The following is a 13784-nucleotide window of genomic DNA, read 5'->3' on the forward strand; positions in this document are numbered from 1 at the left end:
ATCTGATTGAAAATTCATGTAGTCTTCTATAAATTCCAATATATACAGTATATTGACACAGAATCTGAATCATTCTTGGCAGAATATTCACAAAATGAATACAGTCCTCTAGTATCCATTGATGGAGGAGAAGGGAGAGACGACGACCTTTCCCCAGGCTCGTCCCGTTTCTATATACCCGAAAGCACTGATAACATCACTGAAATGGAAGGGGCCAATGGGATCAACCACTGCCTTGAGCTTCCCACTCTCCAAATATGGCCTAAGCTTCACCAAGAGATCAGCAGAAACTGTCAAGCTCGAAAATCGAGCTCTTGGATTGGATGGAGGCCATGTTATGTCCACAACAGAACCTCCCTCCTTGGCCACCACATAGGAATTCCTCGAGTCACCTGCAAAAAAGAAGTTGATCATATTCTTGCAGCATTCATATTTACTACACATTATATTGTTTACCAATTGTGTCATAGACAAGATCATATTTCTCCTCAACTTGTTCATAGGCTATCTTGGTGTAGTCCACCACCTTATCAGCACCCAACCTCTTCACAAACTCCACTTTCTTGGTGCTGGTGGTTGCAGCCACGAAAGAGGCCTTGTAGCACTGCTTAGCCAGCTGCACGGCTAGAGTCCCGACACCTCCTGCACCGCCTACTATGAAAACCGACTGCCCCTCCTCAAAACCTGCAGTCTTGAAGCCTTCAGCTGCTGTCTGGAGAGCAACAGGCAAGCTAGCAGCCTCTGCAAATGACAAGTTTCTTGGTTTCACAGCAACTAAACTCTCCTCCACAGCAGTGAACTCAGCCAAGGTTCCTAGCTGCTTCAGCTTCCCTCCTCTCCCAAAATCTTGAATGTTGCCATAAACCTCATCACCGGCTTGGAATCTCACCACGCCGTCTCCTTTTGCCACCACGACGCCAGCCATGTCACAGCCAGGGACAACCTGCAACAGAATCTCATGACCAGCAGCTAGGCATGATAAATTAGCATGAATCTCATACAATGTTTTATGGATTGATTCAATGACTCACGGGAAGATCTAAGCGGCCTAATGGATTCTGGCGCAACTTGGAATCAATAGGGTTGAGTGCTGCAGCATGGACTTGGATGAGCAGTTGATGAGGCTGTGGAGATGGGATGGGAATGTCTCTTAGCTTCAGAACTTCCTTGGATCCATGCTCTTCATACACCCAAGCCTTTTGCATCTTTTTTCAACTGATTCTATCTATCTACCTATATGCAAAACAATTGGGAAGATATATGTATGTGTGTGCAGATAGATTGATCTTGGAGAAATGGAGGAGAAGAATTGATGACTGATGAGGATTAAACTAGCTAGTGCTTACATTTGTGCTTGAAAAACTTTTGTTTCATACGACAATGTTGCTACTCTTATTGGAACAATAATTGTGATGACCTCATTGTAACTTTGTTTTCTCAATTCTGGCAAGATTATTTTACTTGTCGTATGGAACTCAAGGATGATTGTTTAATGGAAAATTTTAAGGGAGTATCATTAAAAAAAATTCATTTGTATTTTGGTAATCAATCATGGTGTGCAACGATCATACTCGACGTCCAACCCATCACCCGTCCTATGTACAAGAGCATCTCCAATGCAAGAAGGCTTTAACAAGATGGTCCCATCTCCACTCTCTAATGCAAAGGCTCTAAAATCGGCTCTAATTTCCCCATTTCCATTTTAACTTTTCAATTTTCAAATCCAACATTTTATCAAAATTAAATTTCAACTAGTGCGCAACCCGTCGAAATTCACCGGGAAATTATTTTAACTTATTATATAAATTATTTTTAAGTTTATTTAATTTAAGGTAATATAGTTGAAATTATATTAATTTGAATCATATTCCTCAATTAAATGTTAACCTTTTGTTAGAATAATAAATATTCTTTTTATGTACATTTTTATTTAATAATATTTTGAAAAATGTATCGATATTGAAAATTTTATTTTATCTGAGCATCATCTCGTCTGAACCTTGTAGGATCATATTATAATCTAAATTTCGGAAAACAACAACTAATGTTTGAACATCAGACTTTTGAGTATCATCTCGTCTAGACCTTAAAATACAAAAAAATAAACTTTTACGCGTCAAGTTTTTTTAACATAACTATCTGGAGCTTTAAAAGTCAAAGTTGACTTGTGAAATTGTATGATTTGAAGCTTCTAACATCATAACTAACTTGTAAACATCATTTTGTATGGAACTTGACAAACTTTTATGCATTATTAGTTCTAAATATTATAATTGGGTTCCAAGAATCATCTCGTTTGGAGTTTAAAAAAATAAATTTAACTTGTCAGTATCATCTCATTTGAACTTTGAATGACCACAATTAAGTTACAAGAATTATCTTGTGTGTAGCTTTAAAGATCATTATCATCTTTAGCTTATAAGATCATAACTAACTTCTAAACATCATCTTGTATGCAGCTTGAAAAATCTTGACAATTTTTTGTGCATTATTTTATGTGGAGCTTGAAATATCATAATTGAGTTTCAAGCATCATTTCGTTTGAAATTTGAAAGAATAAAATGGACTCGTGAACATTAATTATCTTCAAATCTTGAGTTTCGAGCATCATTCCGTTTGAAAATTGAAAGAATAAAATTGACTCATGAACATTATCTCGTTTGAAGTTTGAAAGACCATAACTAAGTTTTGAAAATCATCTCGTGTGTAGCTTAAGAAAGTTGACACGAGATTCAAATTGTATTAACTTATTTAGTAATTTAATTGATAAATTTTCATAAAAAATCTATGTTGAATCCAAATTTTATTTTTAAAATTTTATACAAAATATATTATTTTATAATCAAATTAAATTGAAGAAATAATTTACTTAATCAAAACAATTTATTTTTTCAAAATAAATTAATTAGACCATGTATTTAATTAAATAAATTTGGTCAAATTAAATTGACAAAACAATTCAAATTGTATTAGTCTCAATCATTCCGCCAATTAAATGTAGATTTTTAATTTGGAGAGCAAGAGCTTATTCTTGTATAAGTTTTATTTTGGTGAAATCTTATAAAAATACTCAATGTGAAATGAGGTGATTTATATGAATTCTTCACTCGATTGAAATTATTATAAATTTGATACATGATTAAAGATTTATAATATATTTTAACATCATATCCTCTATTTAGTGAAATAAGGAATCAACACCTAGACTAAAGAGCAATAAACGTAGACTATAACTAGTGTGATTGAACGGAAGAGACAAAGAAAACAGTCGGAATGCAGGAGCTCAAGAGAAAAACTATTGCTGTATTGAGAATGAAAGATAACGTAACGTACAATGCACGAGCTCAAGGCTTATTTATAGATTACATGGGAGGGCAAAATAGTAAAATCGGCATACACGCATGCGCCTTGCGTGGTCGAGGGTATTATAGGGAATTCATCTTTACGCGGGAGATTTCACCGCGCTTTTATTGCTTCCTTCTGGCGAAAGTGACTTCTCTGGTGGGCGAGACTCCTCTGGCGAAAGTGATTTCTCTGGTGGACGAGACTCTTCTGGCGAAAGTGACTTCTCTGGCGAGCAAGATTCCTCTGGTGAGAATGGTTCCTCTGGCGAGTATGATTCCTCTGGTGAGGATGGTTCCTCTGGCGAGTGCGCTTCCTCTGGTGAGGATGATTCTTCCAGCGAGTACAATCCTTTTGATGAAATCTACCTTGCTGCTCCCCGTGATTCCACTGGTAAGTAGATTCCTCTGCTCTACATATATTACTCCTCATCAACTACTCCCCCCTCTAGTCTGGTTGAACCGGGTATTCTTCGTGTTCAACCAGCGAGGTATTGTTGAAGCCAGCGCTGTGCTGTTTTCCTTGATCCCTGTAAATCATGAAGACATAAGAGTTCTAATATTGTAAGAAAGCAAAGGTAAGCCCTGTGGTCTGACTAGTTCTAATATTGTAAGAGTGCTGTTTTGCTACTCCCCCCTTTGGTCTGACTAGTTCGCTCTGGAACGGTGCAACTAGTCAGAAGATTCGCCCGCGTGGATGACGTCATCAGCATTAAATGCCCGCCCCTCCTACAGTGCTTTTTCCGTATCCCGAGGTTACTTTTTCAGCCTTCGCGTCCTTTCGCCTCCCCGTAGAAATCCTCGACCGTCGATTGCTTTTTAGGGCCACGCGTCGTTCATCCCGTATACCGATAGCTGCCCGCGTACGTTACATAGTCAGTTTTGAATTTCTATTCCTTCATCTTCTTCATTCTGTTTCCGCCCTTCCTCATTTTCTTCTCTAAGTTTCGGTGATCTCCTTCTTACTGTTCCGGCGATTTTCTTGCGACCCTACCGTTCCAGCCCCATCCGTCGACTTTAAAGAACTCCCGACCTTAGGTAACTCGCGTGCTCCCTTTCCTGGTATCTGTAATTAGTTGTAGCGTAGTTACATAATTGTTGGTGCTCTGATTGAGCGTGTTAGAAACCCTAGGTTTTGAAGATTCTGACAATGGCCTCCACTTCCGTTCCCCAACCCTCGCGGTCGCCCTCTCCTTCTCCCCGAGATTCTTCATCTTCTTCTCCCCAGCCCCAGGATCTCGAAAACCTTTCTTCCCCCTCCGCCTCATACGATTCTCAGGCTACTCCAAGTCCCTCCAGGCCTAAAAAGAGAACTAAAAATGCACCCCAACCTCCGAAGCCTGTTCTCGAATCTCGCCTCAGTGTCGCGGCGATGGAAAAGATGAGGAGCAAGTGTCGTCGTCCCGACGGCTTAAAGTTCATAGCCTTCTCCAAAGCCTCTTCGCCCCCAGAAAAACTTCGTGATCATAAAACCGTGGCCATCTGGCAAGCCCAGATAGATGCTGGCCTAAGGCTTCCTCCCCCTGCTCTCCTGGTTGATGTCTCCAACCATTACCGCATTCCCTTTTACCAGATTACCCCCTCTGCCATCCGGAGACTATACGCCTTCCACATTCTGTGCCGCGCCCATGGTGTTGGAAACACGGCCGAATTATTTTTCCAGACCCAATCTCTCCGCATGCAAGGCAGCCCTTTGTATAGTTTTGTTGGTCTTCAAAAATATCCTACTACCTTTCTTTCTTCCTTAAATTCTTTTGACAAAGGTTTTTTAAACCAATATTGTTATGTGCGCACTCTTATTGGCTCCTGGCGTGATCATGGCGCTCTGGAGCTGGAATGGCACAGCCCTCGGACCACCTATAAACCAGCTTCTCCGGGCGCCCCCTCTGAGTTTAACCTAGGAGTTATAGCCCGACTCAATGCCATGAATGGTGTCGAGCCCCTACCCTGTAGATACCTTGCCGAAAACAATTCGGCTCTGGCAGCTAATGGCTTATTTCCCCTGTATCCAAAGAAATCAATAGGTAAAAATATGTGTTAGAAAATATATTAACTTTTGTTACCCTGATTCTAACAGTGTAGAATTTTTTATTTGCAGACATGGCTTGGAGGACCAAGTGTGGGCTTAATCTAGCTGCCGCTGTTTCTCCCACTCGCAGCGGGGAACGTGGCTCGGGAGGCTCTGCTTCCCGTATGGGCCCTTCAGAACAACCAACCACGCCCGAGGTGGACACCTCTCACCCGATGACAGCGATTTCTGAGATGGTCACCCCCTCCCAGGGCTTTCACCCTGATAAGGGGAAGAATGTGGAGGCCCTGCGCACATTCAGCTCAGAGGACCCGGAGGTTGATGTCAGTGGCCTTATTCATAGGCGCAGACGTTCTGGTGCCGGTGGGGGATCCGGTGCTGGTAGAGAGGATGTCCCTGTTGTGGACATTACTGATGAAGTCCCCTCCTCCGACTCGGCCCAAGACGTCACAAAGAAAAGGAAGAGGAGCCTGATCTCCTTGGGCGAAAAAGAGAAGCAAGAGGGCCTGAAAAAGGCCGGCAAGTCCATGGAGCCCGCGAAGAAGTCTGCTAGTGGGGCAGGAGCCGCCAAAAAGGGTAAAGGCAAGGTTGTAGCCCCTCCTACCGAGGAGACAGAGGTGACTATCCCTGGTCCGATTGCGCGTCTATCGGGGCAGCAGTTTGTTGAAGCCCTATCTGCCCGTGTCCATCCGAAGGACAAGGAGGTGGTGGAGAAATTGAAACGAGAGACTCTGACCAGCCATCTTGGTCAGTTGGCTCTTCAGGTATCCTGCATTTTGTATTTTTATTTGAAGATCAAATTACTAACCTCTTGATTTTTCTGGCGAAAAGCCATTTCTCTAACTAAAACCATTCTTCTGGCAAGAATTATTTCTCTGGTCTGACAGTACTCACTTTACTTCTTGCAGATGGAGTCCCGACTCTGGGGGGCCATCCAGTGCATCCAAGATTATGATGCATTGGAGAAAGAGAGGGAAAATGAGCAAGCGGCGGTGGCCAAGCGTGATGATGACGTGGCCGGCGTGGTGGAGCGTCTCAGCAAAACTGAGGCGGAGGTTGCCGAGTTAAAGGCTCAGTTGGCCCAGGCAGAGGTGGAGAAGGCCTCCTTGGCCTCTGAACTGGCGAGGGTGACGAAGGAGAGTCACGAGAGCCTTGCCAAATTCAAGGCGAGGTATGAGGATGACTATAAGGAGGCCAAGCGTGGCTGGAGGAAAACTTGCGTGGAGGCTCAGCACCGTGGTTATGTCCTGGGGGTACGGGACCAGCGTCTGGAGTATTTCTTGTCTCCACAAGGCCAGCACTTCCTGGGGATGATGTTGGAGGGCACCTTGGCGGTCTTTAAGCAAACTCCAGAGTATCTAGAGGACTTCGGGCCCCTCTTCGCCTATGTGATAAAGCAGTCCGCCACAAAGGCGTTGGAGATGGTGGGGGCAGCCCCGGAGCAAATCGATGCTCTGAACATGCAGGCCTTGATGGAGAACATCAAGGATGAAGACGTGAACAAGCTGATGGGGATCACTGAGGCTTCCCCGAAGAAACCTGCGTGGTGGTATCCGGTATTGGATAGGGCCCTTCCCTACTTTGCCTTTGGGGTCGGGTCTGACGCATTGCCTGCTGCTCCGATGTATATGCCTGCTTTCACTGCTTCCCTGGTGGGCTTCGTGAACCGGCTGCGGGATCCAACTGGTAACAGCACCCGGGTATTTTTCCAATATAGCATGGAGCCTCCCCAGCCTTCTGGTCTGGCGGCCTCAACCTTCGAAGATTCTGCTTCCTCTTCCTCCGCGGTGGATCAGCTTTTTACCCTGTATAGAGATGAAAAATCATATGTGCAAGAAGCTATGAAGCTTTTGGACGTGGAAGCCCGTCTCCCTAAGGTGAGGGATGCTGGCCCGCTGCAGGTGTTTACAGAGGGAGCCTCTTCTAGCCAGGTCTCTGCAAGTGCTGTCCATCCCCCGGTTTCCTCTACCTCTGCTCCAGCTTCCTCTGCTCTTGCTCCAGACTCCTCCGTTCCGCCCTCTTGATGGCCCCAATCTCCCTTCTGTCTCTACGAATACTTTTGTAACTTTTTAATTTGTAAAAACTTGGTACTTATCTGTGGCCTTTGGTGTATAGCTTGCCTCTTTGGCATTTCTGAATGAAATTTCTTCACCATTTGACTTGCTTCTAGATCGCTGTGTTGCTCCTGCTTTCTTTCGTGCTTTGTGTTATTTTTGTTGCTTGTTGATGTTGAGCCCGCATTCCCAGATCTCCATCTGCGGTGTATATTTTTGTAAGGTAGAGTATGATTTCTGTTTTTGTTGAAGTCTGAATGACTCCTCTGTTGGGAATGTCTTTGGTTTGGTCCGCTGTGCTTGTTCCAAGCGTTTCTCTGATCTTCTTCTCTAGGATTTTTATGATTCCTGTTTCGAGGATTTCGCTGACTCCTCTGGTGAGGATTTCGCCGATTCCTCTGGCGAGGATTTTGCTGACTCTTCTGGCGAGTGCGCTTCCTCTGGTGAGGATGATTCTTCCAGCGAGTACGATTCTTTTGATGAAATCTACTTCGCTGCTCCCCGTGATTCCACTGGTAAGTAGATTCCTCTGCTCTACATATATTACTCCTCATCACTATTGTTCTTTATCTAAATTCTTCATTTATGCATTACTAATTTCATAATTTATTATTATTATTATTATTATTATTATTATTATTATTATTATTATTATTATTATTATTATTATTATTATTATTGTAGTAATGGACGAACAAAAACAAATAAAGTTTGCAGAAATGAAAAATACATTTTTCTTCCCTATATAAATAAAATGTATGGATTTATTTTATAAAAAATAAAAATAAAATTTTAGTTATTTTGATAGACATAAAATAAGATTTTGTTTTAAAGTAATCAGTTTATAGGATATGTGCCTTATTATGCAAACATGTAAATCAATGACCGGACCCGTTTATAATTACATATACGTGCATGTCTCAATTCAAACTTAATTTAAAATTAATTTTATTGAAAATTAAGAATAATTATATATATATATATATATATATATATATATATTCATACAATATAATATATTGCAACATATACATATAATATGTACGCTATTGAGAAATATAAAATTAATAACAAATATACATCTAATCACTAACATTCAATTAAAATAATTTATCGTATATAGATTATAATTTTTTTCTTATCAGACATGTAAATCTAATTTTTATCTAGAAAAAATAAATAATAAAATTTATTAATTTAGATTATATGTAATGTTAATATTATTATATATATATATATATATATATATATTTATTATGATTAATGAATCTTTATATAGAATGTAATAGTTAATTAATTAATAAATGATGAAGATTATATATGGTAAATTTTGAAATGGTGAGATTTTAGATATGCCACATAGGTTAAGGCTTAATGGAGTATAGATATTGCATTTCATTCAATTAAAATTTTCAACATTACATTAATTAAAAATTAGGTAAAAAAAAAACTAAAAGAATTAAAAAACTTTAAGATTTTAAAATGAAAAAAATCAAAAATCAAAATTAATAGAAAAGATAATTGAAAAAAAAATTAAACCCCTCCCAACCCCCAGCACCGCCCCATTCTTCTTTCTTTTTTCTTTTTCTTCTCTTTCTTCCCAATCCATTATTCCTCCACGACCATCTTCTTCAGCCTTCCCCGTCTCTACGCTGATTTATATATATATATATATAGGAAGAGGTTTTAAAATGAGAACTAAGAACCTAATCTTAGCCTTTAAAATTTTAGATCTAATGATTATGATTATTTCATTTTCTAATTCACGCCTAATTAGGTAGTCTAATTATTAGGTTCCGTTTTTTTAGTTTTTAATAGTTTAAAGGCTAATTAAGTAATTTGTATTATATTGAATTAATTATAGATAAGATTTTAGTTATTTATTCACGCTTAATTAGGTATTAATTTATTCACGCCTAATAATTTTTGGCTTTTCCCCAAAATTTTGGTGTGGTTGAATTAATCGATTTGCATCATGAAGCTTAATCGATTTGCATAGTTGCATAGTTTCGTAGTTTATTGCTCGATTATTATATTTTGTTGCTTAGCTTTGATTTTTTGGATAATTGCATGAATGTTGTGAGTTGGTGCACATGAAATAATAAATTACACGGAAATATTAAATTATTGCATAGATGAAGATATTGTGTTGCTCGATTTTTCTTTAATTATTGTGTGGATTAAAATTCTTTTTTGCACCAAAATGTTGAGTTGTTGCACAGGTGAAACTATTGTGAGTTATTTGCACACATGAGAGAATTGTGTTACTCGGTAATGGTATCTTGTTGCTTTGCTTTGGTTTTTTGGCTAATTGCATTTAACTTGTGAGTTGTTGCATAGAATATAATAGTTTGCACATAAATATTATGTTGCTGCATAAATGAAGCTATTTGCATTTTCTGATGTATTTAGTTACACACATGAGGTTTTTGTGAAAGTAAAAATTCTTGTTGTATTTTTAGTGCTTACTACTTGCACGAAATATTGTGTGTTGAGTTGTTGCATAGAAATTATTTAGTTACACACAGTATTTTGCACCACCATGCATGCATAACTATTCTGCCAAAGTAGTGACCACGGGTCCCCAAGAAATATGTACAAAACACAGAAGAAGGTTGGAGTTGCATTGTTAGAAAATCCCAAATAGAATTAAGAAATCATTGCTCAAGGATTTCTCTACAACCATTCAGTAAAGAGATCAAGTTGGATAACGACCTACTGGTTCAAGATTCACTACAACAAAAAATGGCTTTCCGGACACCAAAAAGTGCCCCAATATGTGCTCTATTGGGGCACTTCTTATTTTCGGGGCACTTAGTACATGTGCCTCTAGGTATCGTGTCCCAATAGGGTTGGGGACACTTTTTATGTGCCTCGATATCAATAGATTACAAGACAATTTTTTATGCCCCGAAATTGATATCTAGAGGCACATAAAAGTGCCCTTTAAAATATTTTGAATCCTATTATTAAGTTTATAGGGATATTTATTTGTGCCTTCAAAAGAAATATTGGGGCACTTATTTGTGTCCTTTGCTTAAGTATTGGGACAAAAAATATGTGTCTTAAAGTTCATTTTATGTCCCCAAATTAATGTTATGGGACACTTATTTGTGTCTTTTGCTTAAGTATCGGGACAGTTATTTGTAGCCTTATAATTCGTTTTATGTCTCGAAATTAATATTATGGGACACTTATGTGTCTTAAGATGAACACATGAGACACTTATTTTAACATTCAATAGAAATTAGAAATACTATTATCCGTAGTATTAAAAATTTTATGCCCCAAAATTACTATATAAAGGCACTTACTGTACAAATACAATCATATCATATTCTTTTGATATATGAATTCAACATTTCAATAACTAAACAATCCAAAATGCAATTCGATATAAATGAAAAGTCCTATCAAATCTAACACCAATTTTGGAAGAGTCATTATCCTCAAAAGCAAGCAACACCTTTCCCCTGTAACCATAGGTTGGACCCCTGCAAAAAATATACAAAAGACATCACATGTTAGAGAACATAATCCTTCCACATCGTCCCTCACTAAACTAATCTTTGGTCTTAATTCAAGAAGCTAATGTTAAACAAGCAGAGCATTCTAACCCAAAGATTATAATACGTTGTAAAAAACATTTAGTTGCAATAGAGAATCTTGCTACAAAACTACAGTAAACAAATTAAAGATAAAACCTACACAAGTACAATAAATTTACTCTGAACATGATCAATCAAATATTTCTTGCGCTTCAATAATGCTATGTTGACTGCAACGAAAGAAAACATGGAATTATGTTATCTTTAAAGACGAGAGATAGGCTTACTAGTCACACATACATAAGTAAAGCTGTTACAAGACTCAGAGTTGGGGCCATCCAAGTTTGTGGTTGGTTCATCCAGTGCAAGTATTCCGCCATTAAGGCAAAAGGTTTCCGCTACTGCCAATCTTATGATAAGTGAAGCAAGAACCTGAAAAAGGACGACGAAACACATTGACCCATAAAAGGCATGAATGAGATGAAGTGATTCAAAGTTCATTCTAGTCATGCCAACTAGCATTTACCTTTTGACCGACACTACACCTTCCTCTCATTTCTAGTTGTGCATCACCAGTTTGCATTAACACCTGCGCTTTGACAAATTAGTTGACGGTACAGTAACATGAAAGACATATAGGTCTAAGACGTAGTACCAAATATACATTAAGCAACATTGAACTAGAATACATTAAGATGTAGTGACACGATTATCAAGTATTAAGTTGCTGATGCACTTCATCCACTAAGGGGCCACGAATAACATCCAAAGGAACCTGAAAACAGGAAACACATAAAGTTTAACTGCTAACATAAATTTAGATAATAATAAATATAATGTAACTAGACATATAATAACAATTAGCAACATAATAACAAAAACACGAGGAATAAAAAACATAGCAAATATAACTACAATGAAAAAAAAAATCATATCATACCTCTAACTTGAACAATGAAAAAAAAAAAAACATAGCAAATATAACTACAATGAAAAAAAAAATTATGAGAGACAACAACCTTAGCTAGCAGGCAGCAGTGACTGAAGGGTAATTTTAGTCGTGATTAAGTGCAGAAGAAATTTGAACAAAACCATATAACGCCTATAAATTTGAATAAGCATTGGACCAATGAGAATATGCTAACTTAATATATACTAGTCTTCAGCTAATCATGTCTCTACATCTCACACGAATTCATTAGTGTTTCACCAACACAACTTAAAAATTAAAATAGCTAGCGTTTTCATTTTGAACCAGTGGGATTGCGATTACAAGTCAAGGAGTCAAGAATACAATGTTAAGAGTTGCCATATACTAAATGATGCTCCTACTTATTTAATGATAATCAATGAATATCCTGTTCCTATCCAACACATAGAAAAATATGCAAAAGTATGATTGCTTGTTAATCATTCAATAATCAGAATCGAGAAAGATGCAAGTGGAATACCTCAACAAAACTTATCCCCTTCTTTGCTCCTACTTGTCCAGCTCTTAGCCCACGAGTCTGCATAAAATGAGGGGAAAAAGAAAAAAAGAATAAGCAAAACCATTATGAGCTTTTAATATCTTGGAGTTCAAGATTTAGAAATGTGGTGTGGGCGGCCAACAGAGACAAACCGCACTCCCAGACACATCTAACAATGATTTAGAATTAAAATTGTGTCACACAAAATGAGCAAGCTTTATTAATAAAGAAATAAAGATATCTTACAATTCCTTGCGGAGCTTTTGAGAGAAAAGCCTACAAGCATCTATGCTCAAGTTAGCAAAATTTACAGAGGAAGAATAATATTAGTCTGATAATCAGACTCATATTAATCAGAATTCTAAGTAGTAGAATTTCTGAAAAAAGCCACTCAATATACATGCTCATTGACAAGAAAAATCACTGAAATTAAAGAAGAAAAATTACTTGGCAGCGGCGGAATCCGACGGCGGCGGCAGAGGGCTTGGCAGCGGTGTGGGTGACCAAATCCGACGGCGTCCTATTTAATTGTTTCAATCGTCGGAGGCAGCGGAGGACTTGAAACACTTTAATTGTTTCAATCGGCGAACGAGCTTGAACTGGACATCGTCGGCGGATTGAGGGTCTGTGAGCGGATTGAACGGCGAATTCAAAGTTTGAACGGCGGAGGGAACGGATTGAACTGCACGCCGCGGGGGGGGGGGGGGGGGGGGGGCTGTGAGCGGTTAGGGCAAAATTCAAATTCCCCAAAAAATGCAAAACAGAGACGACGGCGCAGCAGCGGCCTGCGGGATATTGGTGGCGCAGCAGCGGCGAGATATGAGTGAAATCGAAATTTGGGTATTTCACGCAATAGAGAAATATTGTGGGTTTGAGTGAAATTCGAAGTGGGAGGAAGAAGACAGTCGTGTGTTGTAAGTATTTTAATTAGTGAAATATTTAATTATATGCCTCCATATTTAATTAGTATTTAACAAGTGTCCCAAAAATATATTTAGAGACACATGATAAAAAATGTCCCTAAATAAGTGTCTCAATACATACTTTTTGTTGTAGTGATTGTACCAAATTCTTGATTATCATTATCATTTGACAATGCAGCTCCTTTAACCCCACAACGGACCCCACAAAGATGCATACACAGTGAGGAGAATTTAACTATGTAATTTAAAAAAGAAATGGTTAAGCAATTAACTGTGCAATCTATGTTGGATTTGTATACTGAAAGCAAGAACGTTTTATGCTTGTATACAATGTTTCCTAAGTTCACTATTTTAATCTCCTATCTTATTGTGTTCATGATTGCATATGTATGTCCTTTGTCTCTATATAAGTAGATTATA

The 13784-nt window shown here is 38.5% G+C and overlaps 2 protein-coding genes across 4 annotated transcripts; both read right to left on the reverse strand.

Moving 5' to 3' along the window:
- Positions 1 to 6: 6 nt before the first annotated feature.
- Positions 7 to 1512, reverse strand: LOC131023689 (2-methylene-furan-3-one reductase-like). The gene is made up of 3 exons (XM_057953256.1): positions 1032 to 1512; positions 457 to 943; positions 7 to 392 (listed from the first exon to the last, which is right to left on the reverse strand). The coding sequence occupies exons 1-3, from the start codon at positions 1203 to 1205 to the stop codon at positions 109 to 111; spliced, it is 945 nt and encodes a 314-aa protein (XP_057809239.1). The 5' UTR covers positions 1206 to 1512; the 3' UTR covers positions 7 to 108.
- Positions 1513 to 10671: 9159 nt separating this feature from the next.
- Positions 10672 to 13382, reverse strand: LOC131023705 (DNA repair protein RAD50-like). 3 transcript variants are annotated; one of them, XR_009101492.1, is made up of 6 exons: positions 12889 to 13382; positions 12424 to 12480; positions 11662 to 11747; positions 11499 to 11561; positions 11273 to 11404; positions 10672 to 10918 (listed from the first exon to the last, which is right to left on the reverse strand). XR_009101492.1 is itself a non-coding variant. In XM_057953278.1 (6 exons), the coding sequence occupies exons 3-6, from the start codon at positions 11661 to 11663 to the stop codon at positions 10874 to 10876; spliced, it is 267 nt and encodes an 88-aa protein (XP_057809261.1). In that variant the 5' UTR covers positions 11664 to 11747; positions 12424 to 12480; positions 12889 to 13372; the 3' UTR covers positions 10672 to 10873. The 3 variants fall into 3 exon arrangements, 2 of the variants coding, with proteins under 2 accessions (XP_057809261.1, XP_057809260.1); XM_057953278.1 differs by having other exon boundaries at positions 11637 to 11747; positions 12889 to 13372; XM_057953277.1 differs by having other exon boundaries at positions 11628 to 11747; positions 12889 to 13372.
- Positions 13383 to 13784: the final 402 nt, after the last annotated feature.

Source organism: Salvia miltiorrhiza, chromosome 4 (genome assembly GCF_028751815.1).
Source record: "Salvia miltiorrhiza cultivar Shanhuang (shh) chromosome 4, IMPLAD_Smil_shh, whole genome shotgun sequence".
Taxonomy (NCBI): Eukaryota; Viridiplantae; Streptophyta; class Magnoliopsida; order Lamiales; family Lamiaceae; genus Salvia; species Salvia miltiorrhiza.

What these genes read in the sequence shown, in the direction of transcription:
- LOC131023689 (XM_057953256.1), bottom strand. Translation starts at nt 1,205, where the DNA reads ATGCAAAAGGCTTGGGTGTATGAAGAGCATGGATCCAAGGAAGTTCTG. An exon ending in TAGGCCGCTTAGATCTTCCC is followed by an intron (nt 944 to 1,031) that starts GTGAGTCATTGA and finishes ATTCTGTTGCAG; the next exon opens with GTTGTCCCTGGCTGTGACAT. An exon ending in TCTTGTCTATGACACAATTG is followed by an intron (nt 393 to 456) that starts GTAAACAATATA and finishes TCTTTTTTGCAG; the next exon opens with GTGACTCGAGGAATTCCTAT.
- LOC131023705 (XM_057953277.1), bottom strand. Translation starts at nt 11,663, where the DNA reads ATGTATTCTAGTTCAATGTTGCTTAATGTATATTTG. An exon ending in GGTGTAGTGTCGGTCAAAAG is followed by an intron (nt 11,405 to 11,498) that starts GTAAATGCTAGT and finishes GTCCTTTTTCAG; the next exon opens with GTTCTTGCTTCACTTATCAT. An exon ending in CTTGTAACAGCTTTACTTAT is followed by an intron (nt 10,919 to 11,272) that starts GTATGTGTGACT and finishes TATTTTTTGCAG; the next exon opens with GGGTCCAACCTATGGTTACA.